General features: G+C 50.4%; 1 protein-coding gene across 1 annotated transcript in view; it reads right to left on the bottom strand.

The window, feature by feature from the left end:
* Window positions 1-420: 420 nt before the first annotated feature.
* SUSD5 (sushi domain containing 5) overlaps window positions 421-14,293 on the bottom strand; it is a 30,992-nt gene continuing 17,119 nt past the window's right edge. The window contains exons 4-5 of the mRNA XM_045857261.1: window positions 12,130-12,318; window positions 421-2,299 (exon numbers count right to left, since the gene is read on the bottom strand). Coding sequence (XP_045713217.1) covers window positions 987-2,299; window positions 12,130-12,318 — 1,502 coding nt within the window. The 3' untranslated portion in view covers window positions 421-986. The remainder of the gene's footprint in view (window positions 2,300-12,129; window positions 12,319-14,293) is intronic.

The following is a 14,293-nucleotide window of genomic DNA, read 5'->3' as shown; positions in this document are numbered from 1 at the left end:
GCGCGGACCACCCTCGTCTTAACTTAGTTCCCGTGCTTCCCCATCCTGGAGGTGCCCACACCTGACAGCCTATTCCTTCGCCCTCTTAAAACGCTCCCCCCTCCCAGGTCACTCCCTGTTACTGAAGTTCAGAGAAACGGTTCATCCTGAGACAGGAAACCAAGCACCGAGTTCTGTTAGTCCTGGCAAAAATTCTAAGACATTCCTAGGCAGAGACTGGTCAAGGACAACTAGGCCACTTCTTCCGAGAGGAAGTGGCGTGTACCGGTACAAAGCTAACCTTGTCTTTCAAAACACGAGGGGCGGTCCCCCAGAAAGGAGGGAACAGAAGCGGATGTGTATCCAGCTCCTCCACACAACCCCCTCCGCCCCCCCACCCCCCTACTCCCGCCAACCAAATGCCAGCCTTAAACTCTCTCCAGTCTCAACAAACAATGAAAAAGAAGTCTCGGAGCTTCTAGACCATGTCCTGGTGCTTAGCTCATCTGCCCTCAGCAACGTCACATTAAAAGGAAATAACCTGTTACTCTTCTGTATCCCACTCCCAACCTTTACACATATGTCACGTGTCCTAAACAACACTGCTCTCAAATGCTCCGGTCATCACGCCTGTTTCAAAAATGTCAGGTCACGGAGTCAGTCCTTTTATTTCTTAACAAAAGAAAAGAAGACAAGAGTATGTTGAAGCAGGGGCTGAGTCTGACCTCGAGGTGGAATCAGGGCCCAAGCCCAGGCCTTGGATCAGCGCAGTTCATGCCAGGGCGGATGGTTGAGGAGACGTTGGCGTGAGAGCAGAGACCATCCAGGCCTCCCCGCCAGGTGCCCCCAGAGACCCTGCTCGGCCTGTAGAACAAAGACCTGAGGAAAAGAGACCAGCCCGAAGCCACCTGCTTCATGCTCTAGTGAATTCTCAGTGTTTATCCGTGTGACGTGTCACAGTGTGTATTCCTGCCACGTGGCTTTGGGAGAGCCCGCTCCGAAGGCGGCTAGACCTTCTCCATCTCAATCTGCTGGTGGTAGTGCCGGGCCTGCCGCTGGCCCACGTTCAGCTTGTACACGGAGCTCTTGTGCTGGCACCTGCGGTAGCCCCACACGGCCCCCACGCCTGCCAAGAGCAGCAGCAGGCACAGGACGGTGACGGTGGTGGCAATGATGGGGCCTCGGCTGAGGCTGGGACACTCGTCTCCCACACACGGCTCCAAGGTGGGAAGGAGCTCCTCACTTGCACCTGGGCCGGGGCCTTCCTGTCCCAAGAAGTCTTCAGACAGCAGGTACGGGAAGTTATCCTGGACCTCGGGAGCAGCGGTTTCCACGGGCGTCTGGGTGGCCACTGTGACAGTTGAGGGAATGTGGTGAGGGGTCTTTGGGACAGCAGTTGTTTCTGTCTCCAGGGTAGAGCTGGTGAGTTCATAGGGTAGGGTGGCCACGGGGGACTTCTCGGTGGCAAACCTCCAGGGAACAGTCGACTGCTGGTGCCTGGGTAAGCCACCATCCCCCGTGGTGGGTCCCTCGGTTTCAGACACGCTCTTGGGTCTGAGAGCAAAAGCTTCTACCTCTAGTGTTTGAGATGGAGGAACTGAACTATGGGTCACGTCCTCGCTTGGTGTGAGGGTGGTACTCCTGCGCTTCTTAACTTCCACGAGAAAGGGCTGATGGGGAGTAAATACGACACATTCTTCCTGCCCTACTGATCCATCCCCTTTGTCGCCATCTTCCTCCGCTTCCTCCTCATCTGCCTCTATCTTCCTCCAAGCCCCATCGGTCACAGGGTAGCCGTCCAACCAGGACTCGTCGCTGCTGCTCACCATTGGGTCCCCTGCCTTGCTGTCATTCCTGCCCACAGATGGCCCCGAGGAACCATCCGTGCTGCTAGAAGTCACCTTGGTTTCCGGTTCACCTGGGGCCAGCGTCATGCTGCTGTGGTTGTCCCCAGCAGGGAACTGCTTCTTGGTGTCATCATCCACTTCCTTTTCCAGCTCGAGCTTGTGAAAAGTCTCCGCAGGGAGCCAGAACAAGTACTTCCCTTTCAGGATGGGTCCTGGCAGGTCCGTGGGGGCGCTGCTCCCGGCGCTGGTGCCGCGCAAGCCTGTGGTCGGCACAGAGGTGGTACCCCGGACTGTGTTTTCTCTGCCTGCAGAAACAGAGACTGGGCGGTCCTGTTTTGGAGCCTGCTCAGAGGCCTCTCCCTGACCCCTGTCCTCCTCTGCCTCTGTCCGGGAGTCCTCCATGAGCTCTTTGAATGACACGGATCTGTCATCAGGGAAATTATCTTCATAGTCGATATGCGCCTCTGCCTCATCTGGAGGGAAAGGGGAAAAACATCCCCGTTAGGGTCAAGGTCACAGAGCCTGTGTTGAATGCAAGAAAGGCAAATAAAAAGCATAAGGGTTGAAACAGATGAAATAAATCTGTCATTGACAAATGATATGACTGTGTATGACAGACAAGCCCAAAGAAAGCATCTGTGTATAATAGCCGTGATAATCAATATGTGTTCAAGAACCCTGGGCCTATAGTCCATGTAAAATACCAGTTGTATTTCTATATACCAGCAATAAACGCAAAACAAAGGTTTGAAGAGATGCTATTTGCCATAGCATTGCAAAAAAAAAAAAAAATCAAACACCTCGGAGTAAATCTAATAAAAGATGGGCCAGATTTCTGTATGGAATGGTATAAAACATTGCTGAGAAAAATGAAAGAGAGCCTACATAAATGAGGGGATGGACCACATTAGTGTAATGGAAGGCTCAAAACTGTTGTCAGTTCTGTCCAAATCGATCTGTCTACATTAATACAATCCTACAAAAAACTCCTGAGCCCTGGCTGGTGTGGCTCAGTGGATTGAGTGCTGGCCTGCAAGCCAAAGGGTTGCCAGTTTGATTCCCAGTCAGGGCACATGCCTGGGTTGTAGGCCAGGTCCCCAGTAGGGAGCATGTGAGAGGCAACCACACATTGATGTTTCTCTCCATCTCTTTCTCCCTACCATTCTCTAAAAAAAAATAAATGAATAAATAAAATCTTTTAAAAAATATGAGACATTGACAAGCTGATGGTAACATTTCTGGAAATGCAAAGGGCCGAGAATAATAGATAAGGCATTCTTGAAAAAGAAGGAAAAGCTGTAGGATGTCCACTACAAGATCTTACGGTTTTCTATAAAACTGCAGTACTATTTAAGCCTGTGGTATTGGCACAAGGATTGATCATAGGATTACACTAACATTATGAACTTCTGTTCATTTAAATCCTCCAGGAAGAGAGTCAAAATGCAAGCCACAGAGTTGCAGATATTTGCAATACATATAATTTCCAAAGGGTGTGTGTCCAGCATTTATAAAGAACTCCAACAAATGTGTAATAAATAGGCAGACAAACCATAGCACAGTTGGCAAGATACTTGAATTGGCACATCACAAAGAAGAAATCCAAATAGTCATTAAACATGTACAGATGCTCAGCCTTCACAGTCATAGAGAATGTTCATTACAGCCATAATGAAATACCATGACACAGTCCCAGAATGGCTGAAATTAAGCAGACTGACAATATCCAGTGCTCACAAGGCTGTGCACATCATTGGTGGGAGTGTGAATTGGAGCCATAACCATGGAAAACTGAACATATGCATGCTCTGTGGCATAGCAGTTCCACTACTAAATAGAGACTCAACAGTGACATGTATCGGGCATGAATATAATGAACTCCTACAAAGCCATGTGAAATAAATGGACAACCTAGTAGCAAAATGGGCGAGAGAATTAATAGCCACTATACAAATGAGATACTCCATTAGCCAATAAACATAACATGCTCAGCATCGTTAATGACAGGGGAAAACCGAATGAAGTGATATTGCAACCTATACATGAGGAGGCTAAAAATGAAGAAGACTGACAATACCACTAGTTGGTGAGGACATGGAGCTCCTGGAACTTCCAATCTATATGTATATCTACTAAAATTGACACGTAGTTACCCCATGATGGAACAATTTAAGTCCTTGGTATATACTTAAGAAGAATAGAGGCAACGTGGGCACCAAAAGACCTGTACAAGAATGTTTTTAGAATAGCCCCCCACTGGGAACGACAACAATGTTCATCAACAGTAGAATGGAATACTCCACAGCAAAGAACAGAATGAACTACAGCGTCACAGAATAAGATGGATGGGTCCCCTAGACATAGTGTCGGGCAAAGGAAGCCGTACTTAAAAGTCCACACTCAGCCCTGGCTGGTGTAGCTCAATGGATTGAGTGCAGGCTGTAAATCAAAGTGTTGCAAGTTCGATTCCCAGTTAGGGCACATGCCTGGGTTGCAGGCCACAGCCCCCAGCAACCGCTCATTGATGTTTCTCTCTCTCTCTCTTTCTCTCTCTCTCTCCCTTCCCTCTCTAAAAATAAATAAATAAAAGTCTTTAATAAAAAAAAAGTCTACACTCTATGCTTCCACCGAAATAAATTCAAGCTGGGGAAATGTAGTTCACGGCTGTAGCGTGAATTGGAGTGGTTATTCCAGGGAGGCAGTGACAGGGAGGGGGCATTGCGGGTCCTTGGATTACTGGTGATGGTCTACTTCTTGCTCTGGGCAAGGACTGCACGGGTGTTTATGACATGGTAATGCATTGTGTTCTTTAACCTTTGCTTTTTGAAACGTTCTGCATTTTTATGGTACTCTTAAGCAAATATTTAAACAAATGATCAAAAACACACACTGTGTTCCAGAAAAAAACTGACACAGAACTTGGCTACTGCATGCCAAGTTTAAAAAAGAATGATTCAACTTATAACCAGGCAGAAAAGGCAAATCAAGAGCAAGAACAAAAATTTAAATCAGGCTTGCCTATCATTTTTCCTCAGCATTTTGTAGGAGACAGGAGAACAATGCCTACAATCACTGAGGGAAAGAAAATGTAATTCAACAATATTATACTTTGTTAAGATGTCATTCAGTTATAAAGTTGGTAGGGATCATTTGCTTTTTTAAGGATGTTTGCACTTTGACATATTTCAAGAATAGCCCTGGCTGATGTGGCTCAGTGGATTGAGCACCAGCCTGTGAACCAAAGGGTCGCTGGTTCGATTCTCGGTCAGGGCATATGCCTGGGTTGCGGGCCAGGTCCCGCTGCAGGGGGCGCACGTGAGAGGCAACCACACATTGATGTTTCTCCACCTCTCTTTCTCCTTCCCTGCCCTCCTCTCTAAAAATAAATAAATAAAAGTCTAAAAACACATTTCAAGAACACACCGTGTGATACGGTGTGTGTTACTCCCATTAAACTGTAAACCAGTTGTTACCAGCCTTCCAGACAAGAATTCACAGCTGAGGTGTGGACAGTTAACATTCTCCTCAGGACACTCACCCTCTAGACATGGCTGCACTAGTACTTCTATTATCTGTATCTTGATCAAAACCATTGCTTTGCTAATAATCAGCACCCTGAATAAATGGCTTCGTCCTGGTGGCTGTAGTGGCCTATTAGCTACTATGATAACTACTAGAGATGGGCTGTCATTGGTGAAGCAAGAGGTATTTATGATACAGGGGTTGGCTGAGAATATTTTAGAGATACTTCTTGCCCTTACATGGACAGGGTAAGACCAAACCAGCCCTTGGTGCTTCAGATAAACCTTAAATGGTCTCATTGGGAGTCATGTGTTACCCACTGGAACTATGGGAACAGTGTGTCTGTCTGTGCCGGCGGTGACCCTGCCCTAGGCACGCCACCCTGTTCTCACTGCCAACCCGCCCAGCTCCTCCCAGCCCAGGCACTCTGAGAACACGGACATGTCCCCTCTGCCTTGTATTCCCAGCACACAAGGGAAGAGGGGCCTGGCAGAGAGCTGACACTCCATAAATGTTTGTCGAATGAATAAATGACCGAGCGAAGAGGTGAAGAAGGGAGCTGTGGAAGCCCATTTTGATCAAGCTTGATTCAGTCTAGAAGTCTATCAGCCAGGGCATTGTTTGCTTCGTGACAATAGCAAAGAATCGTAAAGGACCTCTTAGTTCTAGCACTGAACACAACGCATGTCTGCTAAATTCCTTCTCCCAGGGAACCCACCCCATGAGCTTAAGTATGGCATGAAGTCGAAAGGTACCTAGAATAGGAGCAGGACATGTTTTCCTCCCCCGTGCAGGAAACATCGGCCTAGTGTATAAAATTAGAGCTCAGGGTTTGGGAAAGGTCGGCCCACTGGCTACGAGTAGGCCTGCCTTGACCTGGACCCTTATGGTCAGTCTGAGCTCAGAGAGTGTGAGTGAGTGAGTGAGTGAGTGTGTGTGTGTGTGTGTGTGTGGTCTGGAGGCTCTGCCCCTGAGCTCCCTGAGCCCGGAGCAGCTGTGGACGGCAGCCCAGGGCCCTAAGCTAAGCTCTCCCGGTCTCCACAAGCCAACGTTCTGGCTCAGAAACAGGTTCCCGCTGTGTCAAAACCTCAGATGAAGACAAGGACACCAAGCATTTATAAATAGTCTACTCAGGAAAAAGTGTCCCAAGCCTGTTTTTCTCCTCCTGAGTGACAGTCAGGTTTGTCACTCACTGAATTTCAACCCAAACATCAAATGCTGCCCAGCAGACAAAGGGGCCCAGCTCTTTGCCTATTGGGGTGCTGTTTCTCTGCCCTCCCCTCTGCCTTCCTGAGCCGGCGGGGTGCCCGCTCCTGCATCATCCAGCAACCCTCCCAGCCCCTCTCCCCTGCCCCACGCTCCCCCCCCAAACCTGCCTGCGCGAGCACAGCGTGGGGCCTTGCACATTAGACCAACAGGCCCAGGAAACGTGAACTTCACAGGTTCTCTTGGCAAAAATCAGGCCATTCCCTGTGTGTTTACATTTAACTGTTGCTTTAGGCACACAGAAGGCCACAGAGAGACAGAAGTCGGGTGCAAGAGGAGCAGGCTCGCTCGTGCGCGGCCTGCGTTATCGGGGTGCAGCAGGGTCGGGGTGAGCCCTGCAGCCTGGGGTTCTCCCAGCACTGTTCATCCCTCTTCCTGTTGTTGCATTTCTGGAAGCCCACACCTACCTTCTTTTTTTTTTTCCCCTCTGGTCTTGGCTACACAGCCTTTAAAAATAGTAATTTTGAAAAAGACACCCAGACAAGCCAGAAATAACCCCTGGCTCAAGGAACCTCTGAACAAATATGGCAATACTGCCGAGGGACGTCTGAGTTGGGTTTCAGCCTCGTGTTTTATCCTCTGAAGGAAGCATAGTCCAAAAGATGAAGAAAAACAGAAACTGAGGTTAATTTAAGGGAACAAAAGAAAGGCTTTAGAAGTGAGAGGAAAGAGCAAACAACCAGTTTGCAAAGGGAGCCTGGCACTGCCCTGATGCTGTGCTCCTTCTGAGTGAGGTTTAGCCGCCTCTGGAGGAAGCACACAGGCACGAATCAGATGCTGGGATGAGACCCACCTGGTTTTATAGATACAGGTGTTGGGGTGAGACCCGCCTGGCTTCATAGACACAGGTGTTGGGGTGAGACCCGCCTGGTTTCATAGACACAGGTGTTGGGATGAGACCTGCCTGGTTTTACATCTTGGCTCTGCTTCTTTCTGGCTGTGAGATGCAGGCAGGTCATAGAACCTTCCTGTGCTTCCGTTTTCCCATCTGTAAATTGGAACAAGCCATTCCTACTTGTAAAGGTGAAATGAGAAGTGTGGAAGACTCCTCCCATAGAAGGGGGCACAGGGAGAATCAGGGGGGATGGAAATGTTCTCTTTTGGTTGCGGTGGCAGCTTCATGGGCTGTACGCCTGCAACAGCTCAGAGACTGTTATACATTAAACGGTACAGTTTATTGTAGGCCAATGACACCTCAATAGGGTCGTTAAAAAAAACAGAACAGCGGCAACAGAAACAGTTCCTAGGACAGAGACGGTATGGAGCGAGTGTGGCCTGGTTAATGACAGCTCTGTTCCCGGCGCCCACGTGGAGAATGCGTCCCGTTTCCGCAGCTGCAACAGACCGGAGAGCGGCCAAGGCTGCCTTCTCCTTGCCGATCTCACAGGTGGTGCAGCTGGTTGGGGGAGGCTCAGGTTGGTGTAACTCACTTTCCTGATACCACAGACCAGAAGGTACAAACAGAAGCTGCAGCGCTTGGGGTGGAAACTCTCACAGGCCTTTCGGAGCCTTTGTCGGGGAAAGTGTCAGAGAAGGAATGGGGCGAAGCTTAGAGGAAGGAGTCTAGGAGTCTCTCACTTCCTGGGTTGTCTGTCTGTGGCTCCTGCTCTCTCCCAACCCAATCACAAAGATGGGGTGAAAAGCCTCCTTGGTGACATGACATAGAGGCCACGGGGCCACTGCGTGCAAAAGTCAGAAGAGCGCAAGGGTGTGGAAGCCCCCGTGAGGCCGGGAGGGTGGGTGAGGGAGGAGTCAGGGTGCCAAGGGGAACCACGAGGGCTCCTTAGGAAGGCCACCAGCGGACTGGTGCAGGCACCGCCACTGAGGTTATGTGGTCAGGGATGGTCCCGTGGAATGCTGGGAGGTCAGCGACTGGCCGTAGGGTGCAAGCAGCCAGAGAGAAAACATGGCCTTGAAGATGGATCTAAGACTTGGCGGAGTAAGAAGCCCAGAGAAATCCAGACACAGCATGGAAGTCTGCTGCACATACACCGAAGGAGCAAAGCAACAGGATTTTTCTGTAATTAGGGCAACAACCAATTATAGTTACGATATTGAGAACATTGGAGAGGTATGACAGGCATTCTGTGCTGCCCAGCTGGGAATGGAAACCAAGAAGATGTGTGGATTTGGACAGGAGAATGGAAAACTAAATGGCCACAATCAGGCGCAGACTTAGGAACCAAAGCTAGAGAAATACTACCCACAGAGGGGAGAAAACGGCAGTTAAATAAGTCCTCACCCGTGGAGGTTAATGGTGGAGGCTGCAAAAGTCCCCGCGTGTAAGTGAGAGACCCCACAGCCACCACCTGCGGCTGGACCTCCACATGGCGGTGAGCACTCAGCTGGGGCTGTGTGGGGCTGAGGCACCTTCCCCCACGGCCCCCTCATTCACCCACCCGGCGCGTACGCCCCTAGGGGTTTACTCCTGTCTGTCTTAAATTTTCAATTTCAGCAACCTCATTGGTGGATTTTTTTTTAACCCATGCTCCACCAAACTGATGGAGAAACTCAGTTCTCCATTGTAGTGAATGCTCTAGTGATGTGGATGGGTCCTGCCCAGGTCCCCTTTCGCAGGCCAGTGTGCCCATCCCCCCGGCTGCTGTGTTCCCAGTGAATGGTTCACAGCTTTTCTAGAAAACGGCCTCTGTTGCAGTGGGAGCCTCACTTGGGAGGTTACATGCCTTCTGCCCTCCCTGCCCGGCAGCCTGCAGCCAATGACAGACTGACACAGACTGGGCCCCTCGCTTCCGAGCAGGACCAACCCTGTGGTGCAGCCCACGCCCCACAGCTCCCTGTGGGACCAGGCAGAGCCAGCATCCAGCGGAGGCCACACCCTTAACTTTTCTCCCCTTCCCTGTGCTGCTTCCCTAACCCCTTCCCCCTCAACCAGCCATGGCCCTCCGAAGAGAGAATCTGACCCAAGTCAGCCGGCCACAGTTCAAATGCCCAACGGTGACACATTTGACTGAAATTTGGTCTTCGCAGAAGCCCTGAGCCCCGAGTCCCTAGAATCTCCGAGATCATAGCTGTGTGAGCACCAAGTTGTTTGAAGTCTTGACCTCCAAGATCCCCGAGCCTTGAGGCTCTCTGGGCCGGAAGAGGTCATGAAGGGAACAGGGGGAAGGGACCCTGTGGCCACCTCAACAGTGTCCATGGGCAGGTTCTGCCAGAGGGCTTGGCCTGGGCTCTAGCAGCTCACGAGGAAATATAACGAAATGTAAGGAAATCGTAAGGAAGTAGAGAGAAATGTTCCGGGTGGGAGTGAGGGAAGTCCCTGACAGCCACACGAGGTGCGGGCAGGGTTGGTGGCTGGGCCCAGCACAGAGGAGACAGGCCCTCCCTGGAGAACTGAGACAGCGGAGGCCACACGAACAGGGTGTCTGGGAGGCACATGTTAGAAAGCTACATGCTGCTTGCCCACAGGGTCCCCACCACGCCCTCGAGTCTCATGGGCCATGCCTTTCTTGGGCATCTCTTCCATCTGCAAACACATGCTTCCTTTAAAATTTCACCTTCTGCGACACCTCGTTTCCCAGCTTTCCCTTCTACCTCATCAGCTGCTGCCTTGCTGTCTCCTTTGAGGCATCCTGGGCTTCCTAGGGGCGGTGGTGCTCAGCTTTGTACCCACAGCACCTAGGCCTCTGCCAAGGGAAGGGCTGCGGAGCGAGCGAGTGGAGGAGTGAACGTTGTCGTCCAAACCCAGGTCAGCCCGACTCCGAAAGCCTTGGGTGACCCATTCTCCCAAGATGACTCTTCCCCAGTTTCAAGCTGTTTCCTCATTTAAAAAGTTGATGTTCGCTGGAAAAACGACTGCAAAACAGGGCAAACGACCTGGTGATGATATCCTTGTCATACACACACACCTCTTACAATGACACAGAGCCTTGAAATATTAAATCTGCACGGGAATGAAGACGGCAACAGTCTGTGCGCTCGGCCAAGTGTAGAAGCCCAGATTCCTGCCCAGCAGCTGAAGGCTCTAACAACTCTGCTTTGCAGCGAGGAAATAAACACCATTTCAGACACACAAAACCTGCATTTAGTTCTCGCTCTGCTGGGGCCAGTAAACAACCCATTAGGCGGGTGGGTGTGGCTCAGGAGATGGATGGGGCAGCCTCACTGCCTGCGCTGAGAGCGAGCCAGCTCATTAACCATCATCTCTGGGTGATTAACCATCTCTGGGTGAGCACCGCTCTGCTCTGGGCCCACGCATGCAGCAGAGCGGGCGCTCGGGCCTGAGGCCTGGCTTTCTCAGACAGGTGAGAGTGATCAGAACTGGCAAGGAGCTCCCACCTGCCACAAAGCAGCAGGAACAGAGGGAAGAGGAGGAAAGTGCTAGAAGGTTGCCTCAAGAAGGCTTCTAGCACCTATCCTAGTCTGTGTCGTTTTGTTACTGGTGTGCGACAAGGCAAGCAGGTGCACTGCCAGGAAGACGGTGGAAGCTTTTGAAACACAACAGGCGAATGTAATGTCTGTTTAATTTAACAAAAAAATCGTGTTTGTATTTGGAATATCTTTGTTGGATTGAGTTTTATATTAATTTGTTTTATTGCATTTTACTAAAGTAAAGCAGCCTGCCAACGACTAGGAAAAAAATTTAATGGTTCACCGAAAATATGAGAAGTAGTAAAACAGACAATAATAAAAAACTATTCTTTAAAAGACACACTCCAAGAAGAAAAAGCCACAGGAAGGGAGAGAAGATTGGCAACACATTTAGTTAAGAAAGTTTTATGTGAAAAAAGAAATCATAAATTATGTAAGTAATCAGTTCAAATCAATCTGATCAGGTTTGGGGAGCTCGCTGCCCATGGAGAGTCTTTTTGGTCCCAACTAAATATTGGGACTCACGTGACTGCCCCAGGCTGCCGTCCGCGTGGCGGTGCACACAGCTGTCCTGGAGCTGCTCTCTGTGCTTCACCCTTCGCCCCCAACACCTCCTGTGAGTGCTCAGGTACAAGGGAATAGGACTCGAGTGCACGGCGGTTGGGCCCACCCTAGGTGGCAAACCCCATGCCCTGGCATGAGCCACTAGCTCTTGTCAGGGTCCCCACGAGGGTCACGGTGTGTGGGAACAAGAGTCACCCTCTCAGGGAAGCCCCCAGCTGGGCCTCTCCCATGTTCATGATGGTCGTCCCAGCCCGGTTTACCCATCCCGGGTCACTTTTACCATAAGCTTGTTACTTGGAACTGCAGCTGGCACCCCCTATTGATCGGCTTCCAGGGGAATGAGCCAGACCCTCCACCCAAGGTCAACTCTGTCCTTATGGCAAGAAGAGGTGGTTTGTCACCCTTCCCCCTGGCACTGACAGTGAGGAGCTCAGGTGTGGAAACTGCACTTGAAATGCTGCAGGGACACCCAGGGGAACCTACTGCCAGGCGCAGAACTCAGGGGGAAGGTCTGAGAGCCCCTCGGCAAAGGGACCTTTCTGGAGACCAGCCCCTTACATGAATGAGGCTCTGCTCACGGTGTGGGGGCGGGTGGAGGTGGCCCAGCCCAGGGGCGGCTTACCTCTCCCACAGGCCTGCACCAGCCCGTACCACTCCCCACAGCTGTTACACAGCAAGGTGAAGGCGCTCTCGCGGTGGCCCGTGACGTGGCCCGGAGCACACACGTACAGCAGCTCATCTCCCATCTCCAAGCCGGTGCGTCCCTGCAGGATGGTGTGTGGGAACGAAGGCGGGTCTCCACACGGCTTCTCTGAGGACAAGGAGTCACAGTTAGCTTCCCCAGACTGTGTAGGCTTTCTGCAGAGGCGGGGCGGGGTGGGGGGGAATGGGAGGAAATGAACTCAGACAACAACTCTCCTCCCTCCCCCGTGGGTGCTGCCCACTCCCTGAACTGGGATCCCCCTGAACTGGGATCATGGGGGCTATTTCTCCTCCACTCTGGCACCCCAGAACCTGGCAGAATGGGAGCACAAATGATGCACTCAAAATATTTCTTGAACAAATACATATGCTTTTAAAATACAACTCTGTATTTTAAAAATTCCAGGCAACATTACCCTTTAATGTTTCTTTGAAAGGAGGAGGCAGAGACAAATGCCCAGCAGCAAGCTCCCCTGCCTTTTTTTTTAGCCTCATTTACATAAGTGAATAGGTAACATTGTCAGAAGCTAAAATGTTACAGACTATAGAGTACCGTGAGGGTGCCTCTCCCCTCCTCCAACCTCACCCTGGTGGTAACGCTGCGACCACTTTGGCAATATGCCAACAAATACAGACGCAGGCACAGATGCAAACACACATAGGTGGGCGGAGAGATATACTTGTAGATATAGTTGTGTGTGTGTGTGTGTGGTTTTTAGCATAAATGGGATCACATCATATGTACTACCAAGAACCATGTGCTTTAAAAAATAAAAAGCCAAACACTATTTTTAGAGCAGTTTCAGGTTCACAGCAAAAGTGAGCAGGAAGCACGGAGAGTTCCTACACCCCTACCCCTACCATCCACAGCCTCACCTGTGACCACATCCCATGCCAGAGGGGCATGTTTGGTGCAAGCGGTGAACCTACGCCAACACGGCATTACTACTCCCCAAAGCCCAGTTTGCATTTGGGCTCGCTCTGCGGTGGAGCCTCACGCTTGGACCTGAAGATGGAGAAGAGCCCTCACCTGGCCCAGGAGCCTCTTCCAGTGCCTACCCTCCAGCTGGCCCACTTGGGAGAGGACATGGCCCAGGTCTCCCGTGAAAAGGTTCTCACTGGTGCGAATAAAAGAAGGGCTATGCAATAAACCCAACAGGCTCAGGGGGCCCCCACGGCAGGCCTTACAAACTCAGTGCGCAGAAGGTCGCCCAGGATGGTCTGGTCACAAGTCCCTCATCCCAGGCCCACAGCTTCCTCAGCAAAGGTCAGGCTTTACCATAAGTGGGGCCTGTCCACAGTTCTCGTGCCTGCTGCTTTCTGTTTGGGTTATTAATTATCGATTCAATTTCCTTCCTTATGTGCAAGACCGTAAACTCCAAGTCATTCTTCCCCTAATATTTCAGAGGGCTTTCCACATTAGAACTATAAATTTCCTCAGTCTTTTCAAAGGCTACATTCTAGCACGCGTTATTTAATCATCACACTGACATTTACAGTGATTCCAAGTTTCCGCGATTATAAACAACGCTACGATGAACAGCTCATGTGCACATTTCTGTATGCGTCTTATTTCATCTTAGGAAAATCTTCTAGAAGGCGAATTGCTGCATCAAAGTGATGCGGCGAGGCCTTTTTTTTTTTTGAAAAGGAAATAATTTTAAATTCAAATTTCCTCTTCTAATTTTTTATGTTGGACAGGAAAGCCTTTAGCTCTTATGCAGTCAAATTACCTAAGAAGCATATTGCTTAAAGGAAGCTATGCTAAGAAAGGATGAAAACCGAAAACACAGCTTGTGCTTTAAACCGCCTTGCCTGGCCTCGCAGCCTGTGGCTTGGGTGCGCTTTTTCAAAGAGAGCCCTTGCTATGCAGGTTCGTTTACTGGAGAGATTTCTGAATGGAAAAGGGTGTGGCTGTACTTTAGGAAGTCAGCACAGAATGTTGCACTTGAACCAAAACTGCCTGGACTGCAGCCGCAGCGATCAAGTCCTTATTTCATCTGTGTGTCATGTAGGGACAGGCGGTCACCTGAATGTTGCCACCAACCCAGGGGCACCCCACGGAGCAGAGAGACATCATCCTT

Source organism: Phyllostomus hastatus, unplaced genomic scaffold, assembly GCF_019186645.2.
Source record: "Phyllostomus hastatus isolate PE091 unplaced genomic scaffold, TTU_PhHast_1.1 phas_scaffold_129, whole genome shotgun sequence".
Taxonomy (NCBI): domain Eukaryota; kingdom Metazoa; phylum Chordata; class Mammalia; order Chiroptera; family Phyllostomidae; genus Phyllostomus; species Phyllostomus hastatus.
The sequence above is the reverse complement of the archived record's forward strand: the minus strand, read 5'-3'. Positions and strand labels throughout refer to the sequence as shown.